The sequence below is a fragment of the Pseudoliparis swirei genome, chromosome 2 (assembly GCF_029220125.1).
Source record: "Pseudoliparis swirei isolate HS2019 ecotype Mariana Trench chromosome 2, NWPU_hadal_v1, whole genome shotgun sequence".
NCBI classification, from domain to species: domain Eukaryota; kingdom Metazoa; phylum Chordata; class Actinopteri; order Perciformes; family Liparidae; genus Pseudoliparis; species Pseudoliparis swirei.
This window is the reverse complement of record NC_079389.1, coordinates 15045497-15072891: the sequence shown is the minus strand read 5'-3', so window position 1 is coordinate 15072891 and position 27395 is coordinate 15045497. Positions and strand designations below refer to the sequence as shown.

Sequence of the window (27395 nt, the reverse complement as noted above, 5' to 3'; positions counted from 1 at the left end):
TCCTTCCGGTTCACGTCCATGCTCCGAACAGCTGATGTGGTCCTCCTCTCTGTCAAACAGCCGTGAAACACGTTGTCCACACTCTCCAAGAATATAGCTCGACATGACTCTAGAGGAAGCCCAGGGGTAAGAATAGTGGGGAAGGTTGTGCGTGTCGTAGCCAACGTCTCGCTTAGGCGCGTTTACGAGCGCGTGCGAGCGGTAGTGGGGATCGCCGCTCGCTCGCGTTACCTGCGCGTGCAGCGGATTGCATCATCTGACAGTTTCAAGCCATCGTGAAGTTAAACTCACGTGAACAACATGTTTAAATAGTAAACGGTATGAAGCTTAACGCGAGATTAGCCCACACGTCCAGGTGTCGCGGGAGGGCTTTGTTCTCTTCACACACGAAAATACGTGAAAGAGTCGTTCAGTTTCTGCTGGCCTTCTGAGTTTGTTTTTATACATATGTAATGGACGAGATGTTTCAAAGTCCCATAAGGTGTCTTAAACTCTATTATTATGAAGAACACTAATCATGTTTACTTATTCGACGTTGTTCTGAGTTGCTGACTCAAAAGCTTGAAGGGGGAATTAAGTAATTACGTCAAATATTGCTAATATCCATCATTGTTAACTGACTCTTATTATTCGGATTAACATCTTGAGTCATAGTCCTGCCGGCAATTGCTGGTTTACAACACCAGATTCATATATATACAAAGTACTCTGCAAATCCCAACCTGTCAGGTCACTTAAAGCACATTCCAGTGCTGTGCTCCTGTCATTCCGCCTCTGGTCGTGGACAAAGACGTTTTCTGATTTAAAGTTGGAGTTCTAGACAGAAAGATATGTTTAAGCACTGAGTGACTAGATAAAAAAATATTCTATGATATAAATACACACAATGTTTGTCTGGCTAGTTATATGTGTGTTACTTCATTGTTATGGTACAGAACAGCATTATAACAGAATATTTCAAACCAGGTGTGTGTCTGTATGTACACTACCGTTCAAAGGTTTGGGATCACCCAGACAATGTTGTGTCTTCCATGAAAAATCACACTTTTATCCATCAAATGAATATAAAATATAGTCAAGACATTGACAAGGTTAGAAATAATGATTAATATTTGAAGTATTAATTTTGTTCTACAAACTTCAAGCTCAAAGGAAGGCCAGTTGTATCGCTTAGATCACCAGCATAACTGTTTTCAGCTGTGCTAACATAATTGCACGGGTTTTCTAATCAGACATTAGTCTTCTCAGGCGATTAGCAAACACAATGTACCATTAGAACACTGGAGTGATAGTTGCTGTAAATGGGCCTCTATACACCTATGGAGATATTTCATTAGAAACCAGACGTTTCCACCTAGAATAGTCATTTACCACATTAACAATGTAGAGAGTGTATTTCTGATGAATTTAATGTTATCTTTATTGAAAAAACAGTGCTTTTCTTTGAAAAATAAAGTCATTTCTAAGTGATCCCAAACTTTTGAACGGTAGTGTATGTATATATACTCTCAGAAAAAAAATTAGATTATTGATGAGTTTTTTTTTTTTCTGTATTTGCAATAAAAAAAAAAAAAACATTCATTTCTTGGATTTTACAAAATCAACTGAAATATTGCAAGCTTTTTATTGATTTATTGCTGATTATGGTTTACAGCTTAAGAAAACTCAAATATCCTATCTCTAAATATTAGAATATCATGAAAAGTATATACTAGTAGGTATTAAACAAATCACTGATTTTGTCTAATTAACGAAAACACTGCAAGGGTTTCCTGAGCCTTGACAAACACTCAGCTGTTATAAATCTTTTTACTTGGTCTGAGGAAATATTAAAATTTTATGAGATAGGATTTTAGAGTTTTCTTAAGCAATAAAAAAATAAAAGGCTTGCAATATTTCAGTTGATTTGTAATGAATCCAGAATGCAATTTTTTTTTTTTTTTTTTTTGCATTACAGAAAATAAAGAACTTTATCACAATATTCTAATTTTCTGAGACAGTCCTGTATATGTTTCAACAATTACTGGAGAATTGAAGCAAACTTAGTTAACAACATTGCTGCCCTGGCTTGCATGTTAAAGTAAAGAGCTTTCTTTTTTAGGTTGGTGTTCTTTGGATGACTAAATCCTCATAAGCTTCATTTTGTGTGTGCAACTGTTCCATCCATGTATTGTTGTTATGAATACACCTGTTCGGCAAGTGTCAACATTTGTTATTCAGGAAAGGCAGTTTACTGATTGTCGGTCGTTGCCAAAAAGTGGGTTCACTGTTTATGTTTAACTGTGAAACAAACATATAATCGGTTTTTTTCTGTAAATTTTTACTGTTTTAGTAATTGACAACCCCACATTATGTTTTCATTTGACAGCAGTTGGTTTTTGTTTGTTGATCGCTGCAATCAGACAGTCATACTCTACTCACTTGCCTGAGGGGAAAAAAGATGGTTGATTGAGTTTAGCGAAACCAACCGGTTGGAGGAACATATGCATACCAGCCAGAGTGCATCTTAATTGGTCTTCATCTTAAAAGGAATACGTGTTCCTTCATAAACATACATATGAGTAGCCAAATTCGACCTTTTGTCGGGAGTGCTATGAACCTTGATTTTCGGGTAAATTAAAGAAATACCTCACCCCCACGATGATCATTTCTTTCTCAATTACTCAAACTTTATGAATGACTCACAAAGGAACCTTTGTTTGTGACAAACACCTTAACGGCAAATGGGAATTATTGATCAATTTAGGTAAATGGGGAACCACATAAAATCATCCGTTTACAAATTCAAGCAGTTTAATACTTCACAAACATGCGTTTTTGCTAAAATCTCACTAATTTTATCGCTTTCCGCATAAACGATCTCACGCGTGCACCTGCGCTACTCGTCCACGTGACAACTATTTCTTCAGAATTGTTTAAAATAGTCAGGATTTAAGCTGAAATACTGCTTCATTCACCTTGGAGGCGTGCGAGAAAACCAAGTTTCATGACTGATCATTTTGGGGGTGAAGAATTCCTTTAGTCCCGATTCCTAACTCTGCCACAGCTCGAGGTCGCACGAGGCTCCTCGTATGTACGTCGGGTTGTTTGCTCAATAGGTGCAGAACCTATGCTTGTTCAAAACGGTACATGTTTGAATGTACAACAAATTTATTTTCACGAGTGACCGAAAAATATGGGATCTTTAGTGCCTTGCATTTTGGTGTATCAAAACGGCTCATGGTAAAAAAACAAGTCAGTGTGTTATTTTTGTATTTGGCTGTCAGGGAAGTATACAACCTGGTGTGCAGTCGTCCTCCCTTGGAAGACAAGGACATGCTCTTTTGTGCCTTTTATTTATTGTTTCGGCTTTATTGCTATGTATAGTCGCCCTTTGGTCTTTGTCGTTTCCTGTGACTAAATAGGAGCAGCTCCCATTTTGCTCCGAGGCTTCCTCAAGCTCTGCACACCTGGTCTTTGGGGAAAACCAAACGGCACTCACTTATTGACCTGCAACCGTCACAAACAATTAGAATGACGGTGCGAGTACGTCTGGTTTGGTAAAAGTGCAACATTCAGACCATTTGTAATACTGAGTCTGTGTCCACCTGGTTTTTGCAGCTTCTATTCATTATTCTTATCTCTTCCTCCTCCAGTAGGCCACAGTTGTACGGCCCTAAAGTAGCACCAATGTGGGCCGGCATATGTCATTGCACTTCTTTTTTTATCTTCTGTTTGAAAAAGGCAGTCTTTTTAATACAGTTTTTAATTAACTAAATATGATGGTAAATATTTTTCAAATCATCAACAAAAAATATAAACATATTCTTGGTCGTTTCTGCATGTTGTATTGTGTGACCTGGTTGTCACATCTTGAATAGAGTGTTGCGCTTTATTTAGTCTACTGTCCTGTTGCTGCTACAAAACAAACGTTACTTTGGAGGAAGCAACGTGCTGATCAGCGATGGCATTGTGCTGTGTCTTGTTGCGGGGGCATTCAGCAAATAAAGACACCTTTACTTTCAGATGGTAAATGGTAACATAATCGGATGAATCTGTATTCTACATCAACTCCAGAATGGATTGGAAAGTGCTGCGTAGACTCCTGAGTCCTGGTGTTTTTCTAGCTAATCTTGCTTTCTGACGGCTCTGCTTTTAGCCGCTCCTCATCCCTCCAGTCGCACTCCAGGCTACAGCTGTTTTGTTTGTAATAACAATGGGATTAAAGGTACTGAGCCGACATAGAAGCTGGAGGTGGCGATGGCTCAGAATGAATTTTCCCAGGCGGTCAACTACTTCCTCATGGGATACAGGAGAAATAGAAGGTGGAAGTTGACTTGACTGTTTGTGCTGTGTACCTCTTCCTGTTTCAGGGCGACGGAGGAGGAGCAGCAGGCTCAGTCAAAGAAAGGCCTGAAGAAACAGCAGAAGGAAGCAGAGAAAGCTGCAAAGAAGGCTGAGAAACAGGCCAAGCTGGTCAGTGTTGTTGTTTAGTTTTTCCCCCCTCGTTGTTTCACATCCGCCTTTTACAGCTGGCAAGGTTGTGACGTGCGGTTCTGCAGGGCATTGTGGGTCCAGGAGGGTCTGTTAGCCGTGTGGGGGGGGGGGGGGGCAAGAGTATCCATTGTTTTACTATTCCTGTCATTTTAGATTTGTTTATTTCTACCCAAACAAAGTGCTATTTTCTTCCACGCTGAGTCCACGACATACCTGCACGTCTTCACACTCATGCATGTGTGAGGAGGTTCTGGAAATCCCATACATTGTCAGATCAGACTGCTCTCGAGTAGAATCTTCTGGTCATGCAGTATAAATCTGGCCAATATTTGTGCAAACTAATTACGATGTTTCTTTCTGTCCAACCAAGCATGTGGATCAGTAGCCAGTGTCAGACTACTTGGAGTGCCGCATTTCTCCCGTCTGTATCTCACAAGCATATATAATGTGATGACAATCAAAGCATGCGTCTGCATTTCATAATTCCGCAGATGTTACTGGTTTTGGATGTGTATAGTATGAGCTTTTAGAAGCTTTGAACATGAACCAATTTTAATTTGTTCCATCCCAAACACTGATACCTACAACCAGAGTCAAGGTGAGTGAGGAGTGAAGTTACACCGTTGGTCTGCTGAGTTGGAGCTTCCCCATTGGCTGTTCTGCTGGTGACGTCTCGAGCCTCTGGGATCAATCGGCTGATCTACTTCCTCATTGCATGCGTGGTTGTGGCTGCATAACTCGTTGCTTACTCGACCGGCAAGACTCTGAGAGATTCAGAGGGAGGCCTACAAGAGTAGAGAAGGCCCGCGCATAATGTTAGTGAAGAGAATAGAGAGTTAGGGATGACACGTACAGGTCTTGGTCATCAGAGCAGAAGAGAAATTAGCAGTGATGATTTCAAGTGGTACTTAATGTACAGTGTAAGTTTCAGACCAACTTTCTATAAATATATGCCACTGCTTCTCAAGGCCAACATTTGTTGGCATCTTCTAATTCCCATGAGATGTAGCCTAACCTATGTCTTTTTATCAAAGTGACATTAATTACATCCTCAATTATTTGACTTGAATCTCATATGATATGATACTTTAGTACACAAACAAATAGTACTGGGACAACTCCAGATGAAGGAGTAATATCCAGGACTTCCCGTTACAGCACTGCTGCCTGGCCCTCTAACAATTTGGTCACAATAAAGCAAATTGACCGTAGACGGTCAAGTCAGTTTCTCTCCAGACATTAATGTCACTTTGTTGATGCAATGTTTCCAAACACCTCCCAGACAAGTACAGAAAATGTACTCGTAGAACAACATTGACGGACTAATTGGCAACATTGGCTTTTGCATTAAATGTAAATTCCATGCTGGAAGTAATGAGTAAAAGAAATGGATTAAAGTATCAAAATAAGCTCAGTATGTATGGTGAATTGGTTAAGTTTGCTTGATATCCAATTAGCGCAATGAGGCCGGTGTCTGGGTGCATCGCCTCCCATGTTTCCTCAAGCAGTCCCTCAAAGCCAAATCTGCAGGATATAAATGATTAATCTGCATCCATTGTTTAAAAAAAAAGTGTCATCTAGTTTGACACCGCCTTATCCGAGACTAATTAGACAGCCTCCGCATCGGTGTGTCATGATTCAACAGGCTTTCATCGGTGGAAGCAGCAAAGTATCCCGTCCCCCTGCTGAATTCCATGGAAGTAGCAGGTGTTTAACACCTTGGCTGTTGCATCAATGTGGTCTAGCGAGCATCGTCGAGGGGAATACCTGAAAGTTGAGTTGAATGTTCTTGGGGTGAATGTCAGCTTGGTTATTTGCCACTGACACTTGTCACTTCAGTGGCTCATGTGAGAGTCGGGTGCTTCATGGCTATCGCCGGGCTGTATCCAGTTGATCACCCGATGCAATATCATCCATCATGTGAATGAATGATCATATCAAGGATGGGCGATTCCAATTCAGTGCACCGCCACAGGCCATTTCCATAGACCAATATCAATTTGCATAGGAAATGGAATCGTAACTTTGCCAATACACAACCTCATCGCACTCTGGGAGTCATTTGCCTACAAGTCAATGCAGAGATAAAGAATCTGTCCACTTACGCTGTTTATATTACAAAGCAATATCTCCTCCTGCCATTACTCATTGTCTATGATGTGTTCGGGCACCGAGTAGGAGAGCTGTGCATCCCAGGGCTCTAAGGCTCGGTCCCAGGACTGAGCTATGATTTATTAATTGTATTTCAAATCCCAGATGGCAGAAGAGGAAAACACAATTCACATGACTGCTGTAGCAAAACGTTTTTAGGTTGCTTCATTTGAAGTCAAATGTTTTAGTGTTGGAATTTAATAGGTTGTCCTCTTGTTATTTGCTGGCTATGTGCATTGCCCTTTAAATCCCCAGCATCTCTTTGTGTTGCAGGCTGCCGAACAGCAGAGCACAGAGGAAGATGTAAGTATCCCCTCCAGAGCACAGCACTCATCCTCTAAGATCAATTCCCTGCCTTTCTGTCTGGCTTCCTCTTCCTCTGACTTCACACTTTTTGCAATAGTTTGCATGCAAATGTCTGCACATTGACTGAACTCGGTTTTCTGTTTGCCAATTCTCTCCTAAAATCGAGATACGCCTACATATTTGTTCTTTCTGTCTGTTATCTCAGATGTGGTAGACAGACTGTCACTTCTGAAATCAAACCGGTGGGGTTGGTTTTGAGAATAATGGAGCGTGCCCATGTGCTCAAAAGTGATGTCATGTTTTATTTAGCTGTTTGATGAAATGTCACGCTCTTATTTTTTCAGGACTTCGCCAAGGATAGATATGGTGTGCCGGCGATGGTTCAGTCCCAACAAAAACTGGGTTAGTAAGAAAGTTACTTCCTTGACTCAAGAGCGAACTAAACACCCTCTCATCGCTGAAAACACTCTTCTGCAAGATTTGCAATGGTACCTATTATAAAAAGGCTACACCCTTTGCTCCCCTTGGCTGTGACGACATATTTATGTCCATATTGAGCCTTTTCTCTTCTCATGCCGAGATATTTGATGTTTTAAGAGGGGTTGAATGCGGCTTCACTTGATAGAAGTAACATTTTGTCCTACCGCCGCCTCGATTCATTCGACTAGCTACTCTTTAGATTTGTTTTAGTGTATTTCATTGTGTGACAGCTGTCCCTGTTTTTTTTATTTATTGGGTTAATGTCTTAAACTGGTGCAATTGTAAACTAGACCAGTGTAGCAAGGTCAAATCAAGATCACTCCTTCTTTCTTGTGTCAAAAGGACATTGCAAGTCATTCGTATAAAAGTCGCGCGTGCATCAGCCCCGTGTTTGGTAAACGCCGGTGGAACATGAATACTTTGGAGTAAAGGGTTAAACAACATATTTCACCTTTTAACATCCACTCTTGTGGTGAGGCACGCTGAAATGGAGAACGCGCCGCAACTCTCAAATTCTATGTTTTGATACAAGATGACATCCTGATCCACAACGTCTCAGATTACCTTAATCTGGCTGTCAAAAGTTTCAGATAATATGATTACAGCTGATAAACATCCTGAAAAATGCTTCTGGTTCTCTCAACACAGTTGCAGCAGACAGTGATAATTGCGGTAACTAATAGTGTGTCATCGCTCCCGGATGAAAGAGGCAGCAGGCGGACCTGTCGAGGTCGTCCATCTGTCTGGATGCTCTTTCAGCTCCAGTGGCAGCAAACAAACTCGGGCCTCCTTCACCTGCATGCCAAGCCCAGCCATTGGGACGGGGAGGGGGGCGGTGAGGGCTTTCATGTGGGTTGACGGAAAGTTCTCAGCCAGAAGGGCGGCTCTGTTTTCTCTGGTGTAGCCTCAGTGTCTGCGTCTTCTGCTCGCCGATAATGAGGAGAAAGCCTGCCTCTGAGTGACACAGGTGAAACTAGAGTCAATTAGTCATATAGCCCACAGAGAATAGGTGAGTTAGACAGCTTTCAGAAGCCCTCCTAGTGTGTCTTATTTATTAGGCTCGTCTGTAATTTGAGCATTTTATTGTGTGTATGTCTGCGCACGCCCGCTTATTCACATGCAGGTCACTTTCTGCCGTTGGGAGTGTGCAGGGGGGAGTTGAAGGGGTGTTAGATTCTTTACACAGGCGAAATCGAGGCAGGAATGCCCTTTGAAGTAATACATTCTGTGTGTGTGTGTGTTTGTGTGTATGTATGTATGTGTGTGTGAGACAGACAGAGTGTTGGTGCGTATCCAAGACTTTACTCCTGAGAAAGCTGACCAGCTGATCTGGCTGCGTGCCCGAGTCCACACCAGCAGAGCCAAAGGTGAGATCATAACCCTCCTTTTTTTCACGTTCACTTAAAAAAAGAAAAACACACAAACACAAACAGCCCCCGGTACTAATCCTCGGTGCGCTACGTGGTGAATTGTCTCCAACTGCTGCCCTTGAGCCAGCTCTCTCCGTCGCTCCCCTCTCTCAAACAACAAACCACACAACCGGTTGACTTTGACTTGCTCTTAGATTGTCATGGCCGAGATGACTGATAACGCTCTTCAGGCCGATCAACACGGAAGTTCAGAAACGAGCAGCTTTTACTGCGAGAATACAATCCAAACCTTAACCCAGTATAAAATACAAATTTGAAGAGACTTTGCTTCAAGTTCAACTTTTGATTCCTTTGTGGGATTGTGCAAATACTTGCAGGGGAGGTTTTTTTCTCCCCATTCCATTCACGTTGAGCAGAGTTTGACAACCTGAGGGTGTTTTTGATATCGTTGTCTTGACTAGCATATCACTCCCGACTGCAAACATGGATAACCTCTATTTGTACCATGAAGCTGCTCTATTTGAATACAATGAACCTCCTCAGCCTGGCTGGGTTCGTACAGCTCTGCGTCAGCCTTTTTTTGCTGCTGTTCTAAACCTGTAATTTACAAATACACGAGGGTCTCAATGATTATCTTGTTGCCATTTCCTTTCACGATAACTTCCAGAGTCAAGAGTCACTTCCCCTCCACTCATGTCTTCGTTCTCTCTGCTCATTGTAAGGATGTCCGTGTAAGCAGAATAACATCCTGATTTGGTCTGGGATGAGGTGCATCTGTTGGTGGGATTTTGGCATTGCTATTATCTCCATCACCCCCCCCCCCCCCCTTCTCACAGGCAATAGACATCAAAGTCCCTGGGTGGTCTGACTGTCTACTGCCCAAGGTTTTTGTTGGCTAACTTGTTTACACTCCTCCTAGGTGTTTGTTTGTTTGTGTGTGTGTTTGTTAGGAAGCTAGGATTCTCCACACAGTGCTCTTCAAAGAGAGGACTGTGTTCACATATGTTTGACACTTTACCTGTCGGTGACAAGGAAGCTTCTTGCAGCTGAGGGGGAAAGCCTCTTCATCCGGAGCCGCATGTTGACTTTTGACTGAACGAAGGCGCCGTTGCGTTCGAGTGCCCAAGCTTTCATTGTGACGCGTCTGTTGGACACTTGCGTAAAAGAGATGTGAACGGCCTGTCACGATGTATTGTTGTTGTTTTGTTGTCTTCAGGGAAGCAGTGCTTCTTGGTCCTGCGCCAACAGCAGTTCAACGTGCAGGCACTGGTCGCAGTGGGAGATCGTGCCAGCAAGCAGATGGTCAAGTTTGCCGCAAAGTGAGTACAGAGACTGCTTTTCCTGTCTGAGGGGCACACACAATGGTGGGAAAATCCTGGTCTCTAATCGCCCACCAATCCATTTTCACACATTCTGAGTGAGGTGGAGGTTGGGGAAATCAATCATTTTTCACTCCACAACAAAAGCTGGCTGTTAACAAGGCGGTATAGAGCCGTGTTTTAATGGAGCAGTTCCTGTCGAGATGTCGGATACAGCAGCTTGGATCAGCGGAGGAAGAAATACTTCAGAGCCCAGCATCATTATTCATGTTAGCAGCCAGATTGTATCCCATTACTGTTCGTCAATCTGCAACCATCAGCGGATATGCACTTTATTAAAAAGGCGGAAGGGGGAGGGCTAAGTAACGCTGCGTTAGGCGGACATTCACGAGGGGAGTCTTTTGTGTCTTTAAATATGACATAATATTGACATCATTCATGTGATCTACATGAAACATACAGTACATTCAGTCAGATGTGCAAATTCATCTGTTTTCCATCGCCACCATTATTTGATGAAATGAACATATTTGGAAATGGGGAAGAAAGAAATTACCGTGTAATGCTTAAATGGCACCTCCTTCAGATATTGCTAAATTAGGCAAAGGGCAACACCCAAAATTGTAATCCACCAGAGGAAGATGGCAGTTGGATAATAAAGAACTTAAGCAATGCAGAGATTGCAGCTGTATTCAAAACAAGCCCCTTAAGGAGCAGCTAGCCTTCCATTACAGCCTGTCTGCGGTTTCATCCTCCCATTAAATCCTCCAAAAAGTTCAGAGGAACCAGTGTGATTTAAAGCTTTTAACAGCGCATCACTACGGAGCAGTTTCCAACATCAATGGGATATGTGAGCAACCTTGTTGTTCCAGACAGTGACCTCATACACAGCACTGAGGCTACTGGGTTGACCAGAGGACCAGTGTCTCCACAGCTTCTCACTTCCTACGCAGCAACAGCATCGCAGCTTAAAAACGGCTTTTAAAAAGCACAAGTATACACACATGAAATGAGTAACTGATTAATATTGGAATGAATGTACACACGCCGACTTCGAGTTCCATCTCAACAAAGAGGTACTCAATGTTTGATGAAAATGTGCATAAATTGCTATTTTACACACATTCCTAATAATATTTATTGCAGTATGTTGAGTTTTACAGGATCCTAAACCCAAACACAAGAAAATAGTTCAAATGAGGGCGAGGTCACTGCTGCTCACAGCCAAGTCTTGACCTCTGCTGCCTGAACATACTGACCCTACTTTGTTAGAAGTGTCGGAATCTCCTGACTGCACTTGGCGGAGCTTCAGTTCCTGTTACCCTGCAGTGCTTTGTAGCTTTAGAGGGCAGCCGTCATCTCAAACGGCATTCTGTTTCGTGTCGGAGAGAAGTTTGTTGTATGTCGCAGGACATTGTGTTTTGTAACCGTCGGATGATTTAGTTTTATTCGTTGCAGTTTCTCAATCTGATTCTGTAATGTTGTGGTCGGGCAGTTAGATTGTTGGGCAACACGTGGCCACCTGACAACGGGGCAAGTGAAAGTGATTGCACAATCGCCAAGACGACACGGTCTTACAACAAAACTCAGAATGGGAAAGTCACGCTACAATGTAACAATTTACGACGGGGTTTTGCTACTTTGCTCCTGGGATCAAAACTATGTGCACTTTATGTTTAAATCTTTAACAGCTGGCACAAGCCGCTCCTGTGGCTCTCTGGCCCACGTCGAGTTTCACACACGTTGGTGTGATGATTGACAAGCTCAGTAAAACCCTGGATTACAAGTGAATCCTCTCATAATCATGCAGAGGGCAGCTATGACATTGCAGGGGAAGTCTCCTTTCACATAGTGTGTGTCTAATGTCTTCCCTCCTCGCACTTACACAATTTAATTGAGTGATCTTCGAGCTTTGCTCACTTAACTCCACTCAAGTACCTCAGGAGTGCCAACTGTAAATCAGAGGGGAACTGTGGTGGATTTGGCTTCTAATACCTAAATAGAAATAGACATGTCTAATGGTTGTGTATGTTGAAGTTTGTGGGTTTGATTCAATCCTGAATTGCCTCGCTGGTCAATAGGAGCAGCAGGTCAACATCAAATGCTGCCTGTAAGTACTTTCAATGGGTCAATTCACTCATGTTTATACAAATAAAAACATTTTGTCTTACCTCGACAGGTTTGTAGCCAATCAGAGACTCCAACCCAATGAAATGTCGTAGCCGCTGTGTTTAAAAGACTCTTCTTAACGTCTCTAACTGAATGTAGCAGGCGTCCTACATCATATTTGGGAAACCATCGCGTTGGAGTCTTCTGAACCTTTAATCGGTGTCCGTCTTTTTGTCTGCCTCTGCCGTGAAGCGGTCAAAAGTCTTTCAGGATAACGAAAGCTTGAGAGAGATCTCAGGTCCCGAGGGTCATATTTGGCACACGTATTTGTTTGTGGGCTTTGAGGACTGAAAACGACAGGATTGGGAAAACATCCACGACACGTCGGGTCTTTCACCTTTTTGGATTTGAAAAGTGACTCTGCTGAGCTCCGCTTGCCAGTTGGGTTGTATGTGGATGCTTTAGCAGCTGCGGTAATCACCACATGTGTCTTTCATGTCCAAAGTGTTTCAGTATGTGAGCGGCCTCTCGACCCTCTTTACTCTTTTTTTCTCATCTCCATGCGAGTCTGTCAGCTCCGTCTTGGGTTAATCAGTCGGTGTGTGCTGAATGTGTTGTCGCCAGCCTCCGGCCTGCAGCACGGGTTATTAATGTGGGGATTTATTTATCTAACAGATCTCCTACTCGTGGGGAAGGGCTATCGCGGCAGCTGTCGTGGGGCTGAAGGGACAGCAATACCCTCGTGTTCAATCCCTCATTACTGCTTTTTAATGAGGAGGAGTGAAGGATTACAGCAGGTTTCCCATCTGGCCTTGCGCTGCATGACAGTCGGTGTTGTTCCTCTCATGTCCGATGATGCTCTGACGCTTCAGTGAGAAAGCCGTGTGGGAAGATGCTGCTGCACTGTTTTGAAAACCCACAGTGACAACGTTTACAATGGGTTTCCTTCACATGCTGCAGTTTACTTTATGAACTGTACTATTGTCAAATGCCATCCCCTGGGGGTCAATACGTTGTTGACAAATCTAGTAGTCTAAAATAAGATGAGTTGAAACAGTGAAACATTTTGTACCTGCTGCCGCCTGTTTGTTGGAGCCCGACATAAGTTTGTGTTGAGTAGGAGTATCGTGATTTTATTTTGAAAGCCACAAGCATATCTCAACTTTCCCACCCACTTTAGTTTAGCTTTATTTGAGCTTTTTTATCAGTTTGTGGTGATTTTGGGGGGAAAGCTGCTTGTTGTTGTAACCCCAACAAAAACAATCACACAACCACCTGCCACACTAACCCATGAAAAATTAATGTGCTCGTCTGCATGCATCCATGCGTCAGTGTAATGGAAATATTGTTCTCAGGCGGTCGGCCTCCCACACAGACCAGTTTGTTTTCTAAGTGCTATCTGTTGTTCACACTTCACCCCCCCCCCCCCCCCCCCCATTGTCTCTACCAGCATCACCAAGGAAAGCATCGTAGACGTGGAGGCGTTTGTGAGGAAAGTGGAGCAGAAGATCGAGAGCTGTTCCCAGCAGGACGTGGAGCTGCACATCGAGAGGGTGGGCACACTTTGTTACTGCTCTCATCAAAAACACACGCACACACACACGCGCACAGAGTTCATAATGCGCAGATTATTATTTACTCCGACATATTACATGTGTGTTTGTTTTAATTAATACATTATGCTTGTTGCACTCAAGGTCGGGAAAACACTCAATTTGAGGAATAGGGGCCAAAATATCCGGCACACATAAATCAGTGCAGTATTGGAGCGCTGTCCGTGATCGTCAGCACTGTGGTACCCGACTCAGTCACACATAGATGAGGTTTTAACGGGTTGCGCTGCCAGGTTTCACTTTTCCGTTTGAATGCGGACTCCGGGGACCTTCCAGTGTCGGAACAGCTCATGAAAATATTGGTGGTGTATCACCCTCTGAATTGTAATGGCCTTTCTTTCTGTCTCCTCTCAGATTTTTGTCATCAGCCAGGCAGAGGCTCGTCTCCCCCTGCAGTTGGAGGATGCCGTGAGGCCTGAAGGAGAGGGGGAAGAGGTGAGGATGGATGGATGGATGAGAAGGTATGAAAAGCGTGCGTCACCCAAAATTCCCAAACCCTCTCATGCCATTTTCTCCACCGTGGCCACGAATGTGACGTATTGGTAGATCCAAGGCGGATCTGATTTGTTCCTTTCAATGAAGCAATGCACTGCACTGCACTGATTGCGTAACATTAGGGAGGGGATTAATGTCCTCGTAAGGATCCACTCTGCTTTGTTGCGTGGCTGAAACAGATAAACTCTAACCGCCAACAATGACAGAGGCTTGGAGTGGAATAGCAAGTCTGCTACATTCTCAGGAGGACACTTTGTACTGTCAGGTGAAAAGAATCAGAATATACTGCCAATGAGACCGCTCCGTGTCAGCCAGACAAAAGACAAAAGAGAAAACATCTGTTGCCTCTGCTCCAGACTCAGATTCTGACTTTTCAGTGTGAGAAACAGTAACTAACTGTGTGAGAATCCACATGGACCCATGACATGAATTCATAGATTTGGCCCGACTATAAAATGACAACAAAATAATTGCTTAAGAGCAAAAAGGCTCTCGCTGATTAACCACACATTCGGTGAGTACCGTCACCTCGTCTGACTCTCCACGCAAACTGATTTCATCACGTCGCGTTTGAAAGAGCCACCAGCGAGGCTTTAGGGCGCCTTCTGAATTCAGATTAAGGAGATTCGTGAATCGATTCTGAATCATTTGAGAGAATCGTGATCCTTTTAAGAAGTCATTATACAGTTAAGGTGGTTATTTATGGTCATTAAACTCTGAGCTGGTAGATTTGGAGTGTTAATTGCAGCCAGTCCATGCAGGTGTGATGGGTTGGGGATTCAATTCAAGGACGATTTTGGTTTTCATTTAGAATTCAGATTTGTGAACTTTGAACCAGCACGTCTGAAATAAGTGCAGCTCTGTGCAGGTAACTGTCGCGGTTGGCGGAGTCTTCTCAAACAAACTGAAGACATTAACAGCCGGCAGGTCAGCAGAGCTGCAGCCTCCAAAGTTCCCAGTGGACAGGTCGTTTCCTTTAAAGGGTACCTGTTGTGATCTCGAATGTGTAGCCAGATCAAAAGATAATGTGTTTCTAAAGGTTATTCATGCACTGACGGTCCAGTATTCAATAACAATACGTAGTTTAGGCTGTTCAAAGTCCCTCAACTCCGACAAGCTTCATTGCACTGGTGCTTGAATATGGCGCAGGTGGTGTGACGTCACATCGTTGATAGATCGACAGCCAGCCACAGCGGATGTGTTCAGAAACCAATGTAAACAACGTCGAGCGCTCGCAAACAAATGCTGAGAACTTGATAATAATATAGAAAACGGGCGAAATATGGACGATGAAAGATTGTCAGATTCAGCAACTGGATACTTGTATGAACCATTAAAAGCAGACTATCCCCATTTAGTTAATTGTGACAGCGATAGCGATGATTCTGATGAAGTTGATGCCGAAGGACCGCCGGTCCAGATGCTTCACCGTGCGGACCGTGCACGCAAGTCGGCGGACGTTTGGTGCAGTTGTGGGAAATGTGTGCCACAAAAAACAGACAGAGAGTGCATTTGTTGTAAAGAACACAAACTTATGTCCGATGATATAGTGTCATTAGACCTAATCTGCTTCACACAAAAGAGTGAGCTTGATAGCTACATCGCGCATAAGCCAGCGCTGGAGATGTCTTTCATTGATGCAATGTTCGGCCGACATGTTCGGGGGTGCTAGTGACTTTTTCTTTGCTCCGTCCGTCCCGATGCGCGCAAACCGGGTGTCGGGAGCTCCGCGGCGCACGAGACGGCAGGTAGAGGACTGTCAACACAACACGTAGAGACAGAAATGACGTGCTGCTGCTGTAATGTGGCGCTATAGAGAAAGTGACAGGGGGGCGGGCCAATTTTTTTTAATGTCATGCGATCTACCAATACTACGCCGCGATCGACTGGCAGGTCGCCGCGATCGACGTATTGAGCACCCCTGATATAGATTGTGTAATTCTTGAGGCCACCGATCTATCCCAAGAAGCAACGCGTGTAGAAGTGGCTCCGGATTGGCTGAATTCCTTTCAACGACTCAACGTCATAGTGACCTCTGACATGAGTAAATAACTGGCAAGATGGCTGCGCCCTGAAGCGTTCACGGACTCGGAATGTTGACAAAGAAATGTAAAGCCTCGGGCTATGCGTGACTTGTTGACAATAGCGGCAGGGAAAATATGATTTATTTGATGCGCCTAATGGATGTAGCACGTTGTTGTTTTTGACTACAGGTACCCTTTAACCCTTGTGTTGCCTTAGGGTCATTTTGACCCGAATCAATATTACACTCTCCCCCTGCCTTTGGGTCATTTTGACCCGATTCAATGTTTCACCCTCCTGTTACCTTTATATTTACTAACATATTTTATCCTTTGGGTTCAATTTGACGCCAGCAATTAAAACCTCCAGAAAATTATTAGAATTAATATTGTTTTCCAAGTTTAAGTGTGAGGCACTTTATGTTTGTTTGTTGACTACCGAAAGAACACCGACATTAAACATTGAATGGGGTCAAATTAATCCTAAGGCGGGGGGAGGGTGTAATATTGATTCGGGTCAAAATGACCCTAAGGCAACACAAGGGTTAAAAGGGTGACGGGATCCTTTAAGAGTGTCTGTGCGGCTTTATGAAGTTCACAGCATCTTATCAAGGTCTCCATCTAAATTATGAGAAACTGAAATGTTAATATAATAATTGTAATCTTTTTTTTTTAAAGACCCGATGACGGATGTTGAGCTGCATTTTGGGGGAAATATATATATTTTTGTCAAGAATCTCAATTTAAAATGTTCCTTAGTGATTAACAACACTATTTGTGTCACAGTTATTTGATGTAAACCCCTCCTAACAGATTGAAGCTGTAGAATCAACATCATTTGTAATGGATGCAGAAGAAAGAGCCCCTATAGCTATCGTTTTTCCAGAGCAGTGGATCCATCTTATTCAAAATGTAATAATATTGCATTACTTATTCTTAGTCAAATTCCTTGTACGTTTAACGGACTTGGCCATATTAAGCACTTCTGATATGGGTCTCACTCTACCAGGAACAGCTGAGAGCTGCTCCGTGTTTATCCAGTAAGCCAATCTGTGCAGCTGCAGCAGCATCCAAGGTGCTTTCTGTGAGGATTCAGCATTTCAGTCACACACTTGTAGCAGCACCTGTCTTCCCGAGAGACACAGGCCTTAACAGCCCTGCCTATCCAACTGTATGCCTGTCTAACCTTGTGTCCCTCTGCGTGGGGCTGTTTGGAGCAGGATGTGGCCACACAGGCTATTAGCTCAAACCCCCGCGGGTCCAGAGGAAGCCTGACATCCACGACCCTGGAAGCAGTGGTTCCTCCTGTGTTGAAACATTTATTTAGTTTGATTGTTTTTGTTTTCTCTTTTATTGCCCTGATGTACCACATTGCATCATGTCTTTTTGTTACACCTGATTAATGATTTCTAACAATTTGTTGGTTTAAGCCAGGGGTCGGGAACCTATGGCTCTTCCGGTGACGGCATATGGCTCCCAGACAATTTTGAGTTTAAAAATAAATAAAAATGTTTCTCTCTCGCGCCAGATTACAGCAGAAGTAATGTAAGGTCCCGTTTCTTAAAGAGCACGTCTTTGTTCTTTTATTAAACTAAACGTCTGTTATTGATCGTATCTAACCAGCAGCATGTCACTTCTGTCTCTATGTGTCGCGTTAACACTTCTCGGCTCGCCGTCTCGCGCGCCGCAGAGCTCTGATGCCGGCGTGTGCGGGGCGGAGCAAAGAAAAAGTCACTTGCACCCCCCCCCCCCCCCTGCATCATGCAGCACCAGAAATCGCATTAAAATGATACGTTAAAAATATTATATGGCTCTCAATGAAATATATTTAGAAATATTTGGCTTTTATGGCTCTCCCAGTCAAAAAGGTTCCTGACCCCTGGTTTAAGATGTACAAATAGCATGCAAGTTGTGTTGTATGCATGCTGATAATCTGCCAATAGCTGTTGTATAAACAAGGATTGTTTCTACAAAGAATGACTTGTATTGCTGGTATTGTATTTCTTTTTGAGATTTGAAAAGCCTCCAGAAAGCGTTCACACATCACTGGACACAAATGCAAAGAACAGGAGCTGAACAGTTGTTGAATATTTTATTGTCTGAGGGGTTTTGGTGATGAGAGGATGTTTTTTTGTTTGCCCTCAGGAAGGTAGAGCCACAGTCAACCAGGACACCAAGCTGGACAACCGGGTGATTGATCTCAGGGTGAGTTGCTACCAGAGCTGAGTATCTATATCAATGTATCTAATCTGGCAAGTGACATGTTCACATTTGAGGCTGGAGTGCTCGTCTGGTGAGATGAAACTTTCTTGATCTAGTTAAGGGACAAAATGCTCGTAAAAGTATTTTGAAATGCAAAGCAAACCACTTCACCTCGAAAGTGGAAACAAGACTTAGTGGGATCAATCGGTTGCAGTGTGGTCGATGTGCTACACCTTTGCCAGCAGCAGTAGAGACCGAGCCACGGAGCGCCTCATTGTTTTGATCTGTACCTCCCGCGTGTACGATGCAGCAGACAGGAAGGCACTAACACCACAGAGCCACGCAGCTCACAGGCCCCTCAACAACACCTGTTTCTGTACCACTGAGCCCTTTGAGCTCATGGACCCGGGTCTGTCATCAGCTTTTCACTTTGCAGCCCAGTGAAGCAACAAAGTGGTTCCCACACCGGCAGACAGACACTCCAAAAGGGAACCATTAACCTCCCCCAATAATATTGTAGTTCCTATAAAACTCCTCTTGTAACTTGGCCATCCTTGACCATAAGCGGCTTCCCAATGCAGGCCTTATTTCCCACTTTGTTTTACAGTGAGACATTTGGCCTGTAGTCATTAGAATTTAGTTGTCATACCGCTGCTGGATTTTTTTGGACAGTCAACCTGACGAGTTTGTTGGCGTTGAATCCTCCTCACGGTCGTGCATCATGTCACCCTCGCCATCATAGATATAAAGAAATACTGTAATTGTATCCAAGCATCAGTCCAACCATCTGTTTGTTTTAAAGCAACAAACTAACTCGATTTATCTGCCAAATATTTCATTGATTTATCATGCAGTCGTTTGGTCTATAAAAGGTCACAGAGTGTGAGACAGCACAGTCTCTAAAGCCCCCGGTGATGTCAAGTTGCTAGTTTCCTTTGAGTAACAGTCCAAAATCTAAAGATAGTCAGTTTACTATCACATAGTAAGGGTGTCAACCCAAGCCAATATTTGAACGTTGCTTTCACGCTTTGAAACCTATCTGTGGCGCACCGTCACCACAAGTGGGTTTCATGCCAGCCCGAGTGCCCCCGCATGTCAGGTTCAGGTCTATCTCACGGGGCTCCGCACTGCAGGGACCAGGACACAAAGTGCCAGTTTGAGAGCTCACTAACTGCCACCCACCCAGTGGCCCCTTCTCACGACAGATATGTTCATAATATGATCCTTTGCTGACTGTTTTTTACGTTGGATTTCCCAGGTTCGACACGGGCCACTGCTCCATGAGTAATACAGGGCACAGATGAGTCATAGGGGTGAAGGTGAACATGATTCATGTGGTTCTCTGCTCTTCAACAGTTTGGCTGAAAAAAAATTGAAAGCAGGAAAAGTCTAAAGTCCACTTCTCCACTTCTTTTTGTAAAGTATGCAGGATGGGGCTGGAGGAAAAGTTACAGCCAGACAGCCCTGAAGCTCTGTCTGCGGATTAATGAGCTTGCTACTCTTTGCACGTTATCACCTTTCCATTCTGCAAACTGTTCCTCAGGACTGGAGAGGCACTAGCAATGGAGAAGAGGGCGAAATGAGACCCTTTTTATTCAACCCAGACCGTGTGCATTCTGAATTGAAGTCTTCATAAACATGTATAATAAGTGAAGTAGAAAGCCTGTGAAGCTCAGTTATAGAAATCTTCTGGTCATTTGAGATGAGTCAGTAGCTGTCGCTTCACAGTTTAGGGGGATTTGGGGCGTACATTTTCCCAGTAATCGCTTGGTTTAGTTTGAGCTGTTTTTCTCCCCGCCTCAGTTTCAGCATTTACATTTATAATGACCGGTTAAAAGCACCTGAGGCTCGCGATGCGTTTGTTGCCCTTGCCAGAAGATAAATGGTTCACCCTCCACGTCGAGAGGAGTTGCACGGACAGAAATTGGTCTTGTCTTGTTTTCACACCTCCGTTCCGGTTGTGTAATAAATCCAATGAATCACGCCAAGTGTGGTAATGTCTCTCTGTGTGTGGCTGCGTGCGTGTGTGTGTGTGTGTGTGTGTGTGTGTGTGTGTGTGTCCTCCAACAGACGACCACCAGCCAGGCCATCTTTCGCCTGCAGGCGGGAGTGTGCATGCTCTTCAGAGACACTCTCACCAAAAAGGGCTTTGTGGAGATCCAGACCCCTAAAATCATATCAGGTACAAACACACTCTCTGTCACGCTGATCCGTGGGAAAACTGACACTAATATGCAAAGAATAATTTTCGATGTTTCAGTAGCGGTGTGTTTGTTTCTATATCGACACCCACAGGTGTCCAGTGAGTCATCGTGTGACGGTTGTAAAGTTGACTTCCCGTGTCCATTTCGTTTCTTTCGATACTGCAATTCATATCGGGTTTAAAGCTCAAAAAACACTTTCAGTGAGTAACAGAGTTTATTCACACACAGTCTTGCACGTCAATGCGAGACGTGCAAGACTGTGTTCAAGCCAACAGGAGACTGATGTATGAGAGAGAGTCTTATTGTTTTCAACCTATGAGGATTATAATCCAGCCCTGCTGAAATGTTGACGTATCGACCAACCCTCATATCAGCTCCTCTCCTCTTACATCTCCACACAATGCCTCTCTGATTTCACAGAGACCTTCCTTAAGCTGGCTCCCTAAAGGCCTTATCCTTCACTGAAAGAAGGCAGAGCTGGAAAAAAGAAACTACTTAAGATTCCAACTGAAATCTTCCAGACATTCACATGAGACAGTTATTTAGTGTGTTCCTTGCACAGCGTGTCTCTCATCCTGGGATCTTTTTCTCAACATCAGGGCTGAGAGATGACTTTGTATTCTCCATGTATAACGTTGACCTTGAGAACCTTTCCACTCTTCAGATGAAAATTACCTTCATTGTTTAAAGCCGAGGGAAAACGCTCGGTTATGTGTCTCTAGTTTATGATAAAAGCTGCACAGGTGTGATTAAGTACCAGGTTTGTTCTAAAATCATCAATTTATAGCAAGGTGCCCTCCAAATAGATGAAGATTCTTTGTATTTTTTCCAACAGACTACATAGTCGTGTACTCTAATCTCTCGGCCTCCCTCACATTGCAAATGAACTGTGATGAAACCTCTGACACTCTCACTTCCTGGTTTCTTCAAGCGCCAATGATATTGTCTTCGCCTGCCACGACTAAATTCAAAACTGCCGCTCTTTTATTTTGGCGGCACCTGCATAACAACACTGTGTGCTTTTTGCAAAAACCACATCTTCCTGTCTGGCAACACCCAAAGTGTATACAGGGAACGGTTTGTGCGGTGCGGACCCCCACCCACCCTACTACTGACGATTACATATCTGATAGTGCTCTGGCGCGTGTGTGTGTGTGTGTGTGTGTGTGCGGGCGGGTGGTTGGAACCGCAGATGTGTTTTGTAAGTCTAGCCTTGACTGAAGCCTGTGTTTTTTTGTGTTTTGGAAACTTTATTACACAAATGTTAAAAATCAATTAATTTTATTGACTCTCCAGCAGCCAATAATTTGCAGTTAAAAAATGTCTGTGGCACAGTTTCTGTTGGCCCGCAGCAATCACAGGAATATTCTTATTATCCAAAAAAAGTAAAAGGAGGACCGTCGGCTGGCTAATTAGAGTCTCAACTGACACGTCTACTGGTCAGGCAGCAGCTTATCATCATTAGGAGGGTGGATGAGTTTTTCAAGTGAGAAAACTCCTGCATTTGTCATAATAGCCACTTTGTTCTGTGTGTCAGTAAAACATATCTCATTCCACATCTAACAATTGCCTTTGTCCACTCCCAGCCGCCAGTGAAGGTGGAGCAAACGTCTTCACCGTATCGTACTTCAAAACCAGCGCCTATCTGGCCCAGTCTCCCCAGCTGTACAAGCAGATGTGCATCTGTGCTGACTTTGACAAGGTCTTCTGCGTGGGTCCAGGTAAGAATGTCTCCCGACTGGACACTCAAACATTTTCATTCACTTATGGCCGGCAGCATAACAAGTGGCAAGAGTGCCGTGAAAGCCCGTCGACCCCATTAACTGAGATGACCGTCTGAAAATGGCTGCAAATGCATTTTGATTGTTAAACTTTAACAGACCTCCCTCTGTTGCTTCCAGCGTGGTCCGAGCTGCTCTGGAGCTTTGTGCGTTAGGGACACGATGGGACTTGTAAAAGACTTCAACGGCGCTTTAAGAGACCCTTTCGTTCTTTAAGGAGTCAAACACTGCCACCATCTGATTGAATACATACATTATGTAACGCAACAGCCTACATGAATACAAAACATGCCATTCAAAGCCTTCCATTTGAATGTGCTGCTTGCATCTGATTTTAAGGTGAAATGTAATTCTTCGCCAAGATCAATAAAACATTTGAGGGAAGGGCCATTCGGTGTTCTACATACTGGACGGAGGCCTTTGTTTGCTCGTCGATGGCTCTCCCAGAGAAAACAAAGGACTTAAAGTCATCGCTGCTTCAAAGCAGCAGCAAAGTGCTCTCCACTGTTGCCTTAGTTACTGTCGCACCAATTCGCCGAGGAAGGAGGATTCGTATCAACTCTGCTCGACCAGAAGTGCTGTGTTTTTTTCTTCTTGTTTTAAATGTTCACATCTGTGGGGCCACGATCTGAAATCGGCTAAAGAAGTCCATCACGCGGCAAACGGAACACAAGACTGGTGTTAATCACAGATTAGAAGACGTCATGTTAATTACATCTGGAGTTTTATTCTCTCCCGGTAATGGATGCCGGGTCGGATGCGTTAAACTGTGCAGGTTCAAGATAAAACTCTGTATGCAAAAGCAGAAGTACAAAACATACATATGCATCGCTGTTGTTTTACAGCTCTCGATCATTGTGACATTGAATGCATGTGCACATAGCGGATCTCCACACCATCCGTGTGTGGGATGTAAACGCACTCTTAATCAACTGCTTGCATGCATGTGTGCAGACTGCTCCACCTGCCTGAAGACCTGTAATTCACCAGAGCAGACGGGCTCTGTGTCTCATTAGTGAGGCCCTCCGACATCGGCAGCGCAGGCGTTCCTCTGTGCAACACGGCACAACTCTGGCTCATTATGCGTAGTTCTCTCCTGCGTTTTAGTTCCTCGCACTCATCATGACACCGTTGACAAAGTGCCTCACAATAAACGATGCAATGACGTGAAAGATGAAAAGAAATGTATTTCCGTCGCTTCATCTTTGCAATCCGAGTGTTAAATGTGTTATGGCATCCGTGGTAAACATACTCGAGGTTTTAGATTATTTTACTTCCACTTTCCCCGCAAACAAAAACGTGATTCATGTTTCAATGATGCACGAAACATGAATTAGCATACTGTCCTAATTTCATGGGACACTGCTGAATTTAGTGGCTAGAGTGTTACCCGTGAACTTATTTCTGACGTGCACGTTTAAGGATTCAGCGCACCTTGGAGGGGACGGCGCTAAAGAAAAGGCCGTTTCACTTGAAGATGTGTCGCAACCCTCCACCTCCGTTCACTTTGTTTGGATGTTGATATTCAATCTGCATGGTCTCAGTTTTCAGGGCTGAGGACTCCAACACTCACCGTCACTTGACTGAGTTTGTGGGCCTGGATATTGAGATGGCTTTCAGCTACCATTACCACGAAGTGATTGACTCCATCACTGACACCATGGTGGAGATCTTCAAAGGCCTGAGAGACAAGTAAGATTAGGATTCATACAGTAAAGCTCTCAGGAGTAATAGTTTTGTAATATTCTTGCTTTGTTCGTTCCCCTGTGGTTCGTGAGGTGCGGGGCCAACTGAAACGACATGACATAAAGGCTCAAGTTGTTTTCCTTCTCGACACAAGTGGGGGATAAAAAAAAGATAAATTCCAGGGGAGGAAATTCAAAGGATAACAAAAAGTAAAATATTGTGTTTTTCTTTAGCTGTTGAATACATATAAAGTGTCGTCAGCCACGTCCCGTGTCGATCTGTTGGTGTGGCTTTATTGCCTCCTGGTGGTGATAATCTGTGCAGCATGTGTAGAGAGCTGTTAAAGCGGAATGAATGGATACATAAGAACTCGTGGTTTAAGCTCTTCTGGCATGCATGTTTTTGTGTGTGTTTTTTTTTCACCCCACCATCCCTGACTGAATATGGCACCAAGAAAGGAGAGCCTTTGGAGCTGCCATCCAGGCTCATGGCTTATTCTGCATTCTAGTGCCAGTTTATGGTTACACATTTCAGAGTTTGTTTTTGTTCACATGATGAAGATTCTGTATCTTTACATTTATTGTCATATTTTTGTCCTGTAAAGCACTGGACGTGATTGGAAGAAAAACATTTTGAGAAATTTGGTTCATGTGTGGGAACAAATATTATGTCTGTGTCTGTGTGTGTGTGTGTGTGTGTCTGTGTCTGTGTGTGTGTGTCTGTGTGTTCATCAGCTTCCAGACAGAGATCCAGATGGTGAACAAGCAGTTCCCCAGCGAGCCTTTCAAATTCCTGGAGCCCACTCTGAGGCTGGAGTACACCGAGGGCTTGGCCATGCTGCACGAGGCCGGGGTGGAGATGGGTGACGAGGATGACCTCAGGTCAGAATACATCACCTCTTGGTCAGATGATTTAATTTGATAAAATAGACACAAGTTTAAAGAGAGGAAGTGAAATATCAGACCAATAAATTGGACTTTCTCCATATAACACTTAATTCTCATGCTATCGGTGTAAAGTCACACAAGATAATGAAATTATTTTATAATGTTCAGGAAAAACAATGCGACACAATAAGATAAAAGGATCAGTTATGAAGTTTATGTCTTTTTGGTTATTCTGTAGTACGCCGAATGAAAAGCTGCTTGGACGTCTTGTCAAGGAAAAGGTATGGTCAAGCGTTTTCATTAATTTATCTATCATTTTGCGTAAATACAATTTGAATATTGGTGATTGTAGAAAATGTGACTCGGTAAAAAACTAAATACAACTGATTTGGATCTGTGTGGGAGAATTTGAAGTAATAAAAAGCCATAATTTGATGGGTTGCAGCATTACAGTCAGTATTTATCGGCTGCCTTCGTCAAAATACTCCAATTACTGAGTCATAACACGTGAGCGACATTGAGTTTTTCAGGAATTTCAATTAAAGTAACTCATGAGATATCATTGTCTTGGTTCATTCACATGCATCTGTTAAATCCCAAATGAGGATTTAAAAAAAGTTGTGACTGTTTTCCCCCTCAGTATGACACTGACTTCTATGTGCTGGACAAGTACCCACTGGCTGTTCGGCCCTTCTACACGATGCCTGATCCCAACAACCCGGTGAGTCTCTCCCCGACTCATACACACCAACAGTACACACAGTTATTGGCTCCATAATAAGAACCGTGACAAATGTTATGTTCATTTTTGCCAATGAGTTTTGTGGTTGACCTGTGGTTAAACTTGCGTTGCGGCGGGAGAGCAGCTTAAGACTCCTGCTGAATGTAATGACTTAGAACTGCATTATAGACATGAAGAATTTAATTTAAGTACTAAAATAAATTGTTTTAGTATCACAATAAACCTGTTTTAGTGTCACAGAAAAGCCACTGTGCTCCAAATGTTTGTTTGCTTTTAATTGTCTTTGTCAAACCACTATGTGGAGAGAGAAAAAACTCCATTTGGCTTCTGGCACCAGTTTGTCAACCAGTTCAGGTTGAAGGATTCAACCGTTTGTCGGCTTTGACATGTTTCTAGAGTTCTGGACCACTGCGGTCATTCTTTTACTTTTCTTCATCAAGTCTTCATATATTGTCTTTTTCTCTCCTTTCCTTTAAAAGAATCTCAACCCTTTTATATGAGAAATGTCCTTTTGTGTTTTTGGCCAGAAATACTCCAACTCATATGACATGTTCATGAGGGGCGAGGAGATCCTGTCTGGAGCTCAGAGAGTCCACGATGCTCAGCTGCTGACCGACAGGGCCATCCATCACCAGATTGGTAAGAGCAGCCTGGAGAGCTGTTTCTGATAGAGGAGCATTAAGGGAGGTTCCTGTCTCCCTCTCTTGGTGGAGACTTTGAATTACAACACCAGGACATTTGTTGAATCAGTGGTCTGTAACGAATACATGTCAAGTTTGTTGAGCAATCCCTTTTTGTTTTTATGGCACACAGATCTGGAGAAGATCAAGTCATACATCGACTCCTTCCGGTATGGAGCGCCCCCACATGGTGGTGGAGGCATTGGTAAGGAACATGTGTCGTTTGTGTGGAACACGGAGGACGAAGATCGTGTGTTTGTGTTTCATTGAACACGGATGACCTGCATGAGAATAACATGCTGTCTGTGAATATGTTCTGACTGAACTGTCTTCCAGGTCTGGAGAGGGTCTGCATGCTGTACCTGGGTCTCCACAACATCCGGCTGGCCTCCATGTTCCCACGTGACCCGAAGCGCCTGACGCCTTGAGCAACTTTAGATGAAGCAGATGCTGTTAATGGGGAAAACATACGAGAAAGGGGGAGAATAGAGGAGCGAGTGCCACCCTTTGACTTTGACGTGCCACAATGATTAACCAATACAATGAGGGAATGAAGCTTTTGCAACAGGGGGGTGTACTTTATTGTTTGTCTAATAACAGAGAAACGGGGGTTAGCAAGGGTATTGTTTAATTAAGTTATGCTCACAATTTAACTTTCGCTTAATCAAGTCAGTGTTTGTTTAAGTTCTTTTCTATGGAGATGTTTGAGAAAAAAATAACTACTGTACTGCAGATCTGAGCCCCTACTACGACCAGCACAGACTAAGTACTAATGGTTGTGGTCTCCAGCACTGAGCCTGTAACGGCAGGTGTTGTACATCATTAGAGGACTAAACACAAATAATAATAAAACTTCTGAAACCATCAAACTTA

General features: G+C 43.5%; 1 protein-coding gene across 2 annotated transcripts; it reads left to right on the top strand.

The window, feature by feature from the left end:
* dars1 (aspartyl-tRNA synthetase 1) lies at positions 1-27395 on the top strand. Of its 2 annotated transcripts, XM_056432270.1 has the most exons (18): positions 3-126; positions 4353-4455; positions 6901-6930; positions 7278-7335; positions 8688-8780; positions 10000-10102; positions 13662-13764; positions 14179-14259; positions 18486-18545; positions 20613-20724; positions 22333-22467; positions 24072-24219; positions 24948-25094; positions 25339-25381; positions 25741-25821; positions 26370-26481; positions 26656-26727; positions 26859-27395. In XM_056432270.1, exons 1-18 carry the CDS (start codon positions 104-106, stop codon positions 26948-26950), a joined length of 1596 nt encoding a protein of 531 aa, XP_056288245.1. In that variant the 5' UTR covers positions 3-103; the 3' UTR covers positions 26951-27395. The 2 variants fall into 2 exon arrangements, with proteins under 2 accessions (XP_056288254.1, XP_056288245.1); XM_056432279.1 differs by lacking the exons at positions 26656-26727; positions 26859-27395 and adding an exon at positions 25546-25607 and having other exon boundaries at positions 1-126.